Below are 4,536 nucleotides of genomic sequence, written 5' to 3' on the forward strand. Positions count from 1 at the left end.
ACATTCCTTTGTATAAAATATCACTTTTTTTTTGTTATCCTTGATCATAAAAAAACCAAGTCACAAACCCCTAACCCAAATTTCTACTCATTCATATTGGTTGGGTCACACTAAGACACAAATCCTTAGCCCAAATTCTTCTTGCACTAGAAAAAAATAATCTACATAATCTATATAATCACACATACATTAATATTGAAAATAATATTAATAGGTCCTAATTAGTTTAAATAATATATTTAGAGGATGTCATAATGACATTCACAAAAAAGTTGATTAGATGGTGAATTTCACAAAGTTGACTATCTGATGAGCTTCACAAAGTCAAGTTGACTATATGATGAACTCAATTTTACATTAGAGGAACCAAATGATGCGTTTCTTTGACCAAACAATTCACATGAATTTTCATAAGAGGATCTATGCAATTAGTCACACGTTAAAGTATAAATTGTTCTCTTATATACTTAATTATCATCAAAACCAAAATTAAATGTCATTTTTTCTTAAACCAACTTGGTTCTAGCAGTTAAGTTTGTAGGATTGTATTAATCCCTTTATTTATACAATTGATTCTATTAAACATCTTTGCTTTACATTCCTAGAAAGAAATGACCCAGTTATTATAGCTCATTTTTCTTTAACTCTTTAGTGTATTTGACATGCTACAAATGAAAAATATTGAGATCATAATGTTTTGTCTTCTCATCTAATTGTTGAAAGATGACATAATTTCCTTTGTGAATGGTTCAAAGCAAAGAGATATGTTGAAATTATGGAAACTAGAGCTCGAAATGACTATTTTATATACATGACAACCCCATCCCACATGGGCGATTCTTCCGACATTTGAAAAAAACTATTTTTAATATATGTCTATATATGTGATCAGTATAGAAATTTTTTTCAACCTAAAACAGTTTGTGTTCTTTATTGTTTATCTACTCTTGAAGGAGAAACTATAAGTCTTCTTCATGCTCTCCATTGGGTGAGAGATTTAGATCTTCAACATGTCATCTTTGAGTTGGATAATTAAGGGATTGTTAATTGTTTTCATGAGTCTCTTGACTATATAATGAGTTTGGTGCTATTTTGAAATCTTGCAAGCTCATTCATAATTCATTTACAAACTATAATATTAGTTTTGTTAGCGGTTTGCAAAAAGAATAATCAATATTTAGCATAGACAGACAACATTTACGACTAATTTCTAAGATTTTTAACTATATCACTTTGTATTTTTCAATTTATTTTGAATGAAATGTATAAATTATTACTAAAAAAGAAAATATTATTCTTTCTTAGTATCCCATGATTTCCGGTAATCGCTTGTACGTTGAATATGTGTATCTTTAGGAGTTTAAGATCATTATCTGTAGTAGGTAACCAAATTGATTTGTCCTTAATTAATAATTTAATTTTCTTGGGCCCATGATGCCATAACCCATTTTTCTCACGCTTTAATCGGAAGCTGTCGCAATCTAACATTATCAAACTAATAGGCTCCATAAAACATCCGTATAATTTGATTTCGTGTCTGTTTTATTAACAAATAACAGTTTATTTGACAACCTTTTCCTTAAGTTCTGAAATTTATTTTATTAGTCAATTCCCATATCCTATATATCATTTATAATCACGAGAATTCGAACCCCGTTTTATTATCTTATTATATAACATGCGGCATATTCATGCCTTGGACTAGATTTTAGTTTATGAGTCACTAATTTATCATTATCTTCAGCTCTTGTAATTGATGTTTTAGATGTGCCTTTTTAAAAAACTTAATTAGTAGTGCAGTTCTTTCGTCTTTCTTTTCCCTTTTTATATCTCATGTAACAAAAGAAAATTCATGCCTTGACCTATATATCCCTCTCAAAATGTCAAAAACTCCCACATATTCTAGGATTTTGTCACTCTCAGTCTTAACTACCATCCCAAATTTCAGTGGAAAGGAAATAAAATAAGATATAAATAAATAAAACAAAATAAAACCAGGCCAATTATTGTTATATAGTGTTTGGTTATTCAATGACAAAAATTAATTTTATTATATGAAATATAAAAAGGAAATTAGTTATATAAAATTAAATTTTTTTAATTAAACTTAAATTAATTTTATAAAACTAATTTTGTTATATTATATATCAAGAAGAAAAAGAACGGGGCTAACGAAAAAGCAACAAAACTATGATTTTATGTGAGAATTAGCAAGGAGAATTGTGGGATTTGGATCTCTACACAAAAAACATTATCTCCATTCTTCTCTCATCAATTCTTCTACTTTTCCTCTTTTACTCTCTCATCACATACTTACTATAAGAGAAGTTTTGATGAATTTTTTTATCTTATTAATAAGAAAAAGTTACATTTTTTTAGAAATATTATTTAAAAGACTCTTTTATCCTTATTTAATAAATGTATTTTTAATATTAAAATGTATTTTTAATGCAAATGTATCACAATTGTCTATAAAATATATTTAGAAAAATATCCAAAATATTATCACAATAAACATCTTTATTGGTTGTGATGTTTTATTTTTTCTATTTATATTAAAGATCAGGGGAAGTAAATTTTTTCTCTCTCTCTTCTATTTTTGTGTAGATGATTCACATGCATCTAAGATTTGACAATATTTTTAGAAAAGACACTATTTTAAATCTTAAGAATATTTTCAGAAGAGTTGAATACACCTGTTACCTAGACGAAGAGTTGAATGAAGGAAAAGTAGGAAATTATTGAATCTCAACCTCATTGTTGGGAGTCAAAGGTGCATAAGAGTAAAGAGGCTCAATATCAAAATGACTAAATCAAGAGTAACACTAATATTACTGAAACCTGCAAAACTATTTTTAAAAGAAAAATTATAAAACCAAATTTTATTCCAAATACTCAAAATACCAAAATTAATTTTATATTTCTAAAATCACTTTTATCATGCCAATGTAATCCACTACAATAGCTATCACCAACTTAGGCAGCCGCGCTCTTTTTTGTTTTGGTCAATAGGTGGGCCACGCTGTATTGCATCCTCAATGTGTTTCCAAATTGGCCAATAAAGCATAAAATCCACAGCCTTTTTATCCATCTACACGTATATGCATCACTAACTCTCTTAGTCTATTTACTAAAAAAACATACATATTTTGTTTCCTTGATTTTATTGTATATGATCGACATTGTTGATTGTTTTAGCGCGACAATATTTAATTATTTGTTTTATCGAAGAATTTGTTTGTTTATAATTTAAATTGATAAAATAATTTTGATTTTAATTTATAATTTAATTAATAATTTAGTTGTTAATGTTATATATTTAAAGACGTTAATATTTTAAATAATTTATATTAAAAAAAAAATTTTGATAAGAGTTCAATAAGATTATAAAAAATGATTATATTCATTCAACAAGTTGATTTTGTGAAGAAGATTTATGTTTAATATAAAAGTTTGAGAATTAAATTATGTCGATTTATTGGTATTTTGTCATTTATGATATTAATTAGATTATGTAACTTTTTTTCAGTTATGACATATTGAATTTGTATTATTTTTTTTATGTATTTTATAAATTTAAATAAATGAATACTTTTTAATAAAAAAAATGAAAACTACCTTATAAATAGAAATACCTAGCTCAAACATGAAATATACTACTACTAATATATCTAATAGTAACAGCTATATTTGTTCTAGCACAAACTCATTTCCATCAGCAATGGATTGGTTCTCCTGGTTATCCAAGACCAACCTAAATCCTTCTCTAGTCTACGAGTATGGTTTCACTTTTAACCGCAATGAGCTTCAATTACAAGACTCCATTCACTTCAACCACGAGTTTCTTCAAAGCATGGGAATTTCAATTGCCAAACACAGGTTAGAAATTCTCAAGCTTGTCAACAAAGAAAACAGAGAAGTTCCAAAAAATACCAAAAACCTTTCTGGGGTGTTCAAAAAGTGTCTAAAGAAGTGTCTTAGCAAGCTGATTTTCCATGAACAAGAAAAACATGTAAAGAACATGAACATGAACATGATGTCATTGCAAAAAGAGGAAAATTGGTACCAAGGGAAATGGAGAAGAGCATTGATGAGTGAGGAGCTCAAAGGAGAAAAGGGTATGCATAGAAACAGGAAAATAGCAATGTCAGGGCCTTTAGATGGAAGAATGCATAATGAGAAAATGGTTAGCATTAACAACAACAAGGTGTTGAAGTTTTCTGGTCCTCTTGATAATGCAAAAATGGTTTACACAAATAGAAGTCCTGTGAGAACTAGGCCTATTGATAGAAGGTATATGGATACAAGGAGTCCAACATTTTCTGGGCCAATTGATTCAAGAGAATTGGTCAGTAATAAAAGTCTAAGCCCAATTGATTATCAAAGTCCCTACAATAGGACAACAGATGATTCTGATTTTGAGGATTCTTTATTGTGGCGTGCATTGTTTGAAGATCTTAAACCAACTTGATTTTTTTATAAGAAAATGATAGTAGCACGGATCGATCACACATTGAACCTCTGACGCAACACTCT

The 4,536-nt window shown here is 28.2% G+C and overlaps 1 protein-coding gene across 1 annotated transcript; it reads left to right on the forward strand.

Annotated features, from left to right (window-relative positions):
• Nucleotides 1-3,652: 3,652 nt before the first annotated feature.
• LOC101489996 (uncharacterized) lies at nucleotides 3,653-4,530 on the forward strand. Its single transcript, XM_012720203.3, has one exon. It carries the CDS (start codon nucleotides 3,722-3,724, stop codon nucleotides 4,469-4,471), a length of 750 nt encoding a protein of 249 aa, XP_012575657.3. The 5' UTR covers nucleotides 3,653-3,721; the 3' UTR covers nucleotides 4,472-4,530.
• Nucleotides 4,531-4,536: the final 6 nt, after the last annotated feature.

Source organism: Cicer arietinum, chromosome 1, assembly GCF_000331145.2.
Source record: "Cicer arietinum cultivar CDC Frontier isolate Library 1 chromosome 1, Cicar.CDCFrontier_v2.0, whole genome shotgun sequence".
NCBI lineage: Eukaryota > Viridiplantae > Streptophyta > Magnoliopsida > Fabales > Fabaceae > Cicer > Cicer arietinum.